This window comes from Austrofundulus limnaeus, unplaced genomic scaffold (assembly GCF_001266775.1).
Source record: "Austrofundulus limnaeus strain Quisiro unplaced genomic scaffold, Austrofundulus_limnaeus-1.0 Scaffold53, whole genome shotgun sequence".
Lineage (NCBI taxonomy): Eukaryota > Metazoa > Chordata > Actinopteri > Cyprinodontiformes > Rivulidae > Austrofundulus > Austrofundulus limnaeus.
The window spans coordinates 2,141,918-2,143,310 of NW_013952455.1; the positions used below are offsets into that span (position 1 = coordinate 2,141,918).

A 1,393-nucleotide genomic window follows, 5' to 3' on the forward strand; every position below is an offset into this window, starting at 1 on the left:
ATGGCTTCTTCTTTAGATTGTTCTTTTTGTTTACAGTGCCCTGAGACAACATATGTTGTGACCTGGTACTATTTGAATTGAGTTGAACGTATAAAATACAAAACTGCATCTAACATTCAGTAAGTTACAAAATTTCCTTCAGGTGAAATACTCCAATCTTCCATCTGAGTGACAAAACTCATAAATGCACACTTGAGCCAAAAATTTATTGCAGTTTTTTGCGATATGCATATTGCACAGGCTGTTATCACGATGACGATAAATTTTCGATATCTTGTGCAGCCCTAATCCTGACAAATTTTCTCTTCTTAGATTTTCACAAGTTCCTTTCCAGTCGTTCTGTGCATTTCTCAATCCAAGCTGTCAAACAAACCTTTAATATGCTGGTATRTAGAAACTACCAGCTGCAGTCAGTCATTATCACTAACCAGAAGTTAACATGTCTTTGCTGTCACCCAATATCACCACCTATTTTAAGATTAAGATGGATGTATGCCTTTAGTTGAGCTTGTACACATGATTTTGTACCTTTTTATTTCCAGACACAACACAGATTGAGGAGAGTGCAAGCAGGAGGCTGTTGGACATGGAGGAGGAGAAGAAGCACAAGGAGGAGGAGTTGGAGAATCTGGAGGTGCAGCTGAGACAGTGCACAGCCAAGAGTCAAATCACTGACTCAGAATATCAGTATCTTTTTGACGGGTTTATTTGTCACAGTAAAGGCATTAACCTTTTTAGAATCCCTGTTCTCCTCTGTATGATTGTCCCTAACACTCCTCCAGATTCCTGCAAAAGGAGCTGGAGAGTCTGAGGAGCAGTGAGCAGGAACTGGTGACTCTGCAGAATGAGGTGGATGAAGACACCACAGAGGTCATCCCGTCAACAGTGTGAGTCACAAACTCCCTGTTTTTCTCTTGTGCATCAATCATTGGCACTTTGAATGACAGATTGTTTTTTGTTTGTTTGTTTGTTTGTTTGTTTGTTTGTTTGTTTGTTTGTTTGTTTGTTTGTTTGTTTCATGCTTTGGTCTTCTAGTGACAATAGTTGTTAGTAATCGTTTTGTTTTTGTTTATTCCCTTTCTAAACTTTTCGTTCACAGATACGTGACTCAGTTGTACTACTTAATAACCAAGATCAAATGGGAGTACGACACTCAGCCCAACATTTTAAAAGGAGGTAACTTTTTTCTCAAAGTTTTTTTAGCTGTGTCTTGCAGTGATAAGTCTTGCCTAACTTTATGCAAATATTCTCAGAATGTAATGACAGTTTCCCTCTTTGTACAATTAAGTTCTTTAGGAGAACCACTKTAATCAGCTAAACCTAAAAGTGATGCAGATAAATGAGAGATTTGACAATAAAAATAGTGAATTTATCCCTTATCTGGAAAAAAATA

General features: G+C 37.6%; 1 protein-coding gene across 1 annotated transcript in view; it reads left to right on the plus strand.

Moving 5' to 3' along the window:
• spc24 (SPC24 component of NDC80 kinetochore complex) overlaps positions 1–1,393 on the plus strand; it is a 6,412-nt gene that overhangs the window by 3,444 nt on the left and 1,575 nt on the right. The window contains exons 3-5 of the mRNA XM_014008902.1: positions 543–687; positions 783–887; positions 1,100–1,176. Of these exons, the coding sequence (XP_013864356.1) occupies positions 543–687; positions 783–887; positions 1,100–1,176 (327 nt within the window). The remainder of the gene's footprint in view (positions 1–542; positions 688–782; positions 888–1,099; positions 1,177–1,393) is intronic.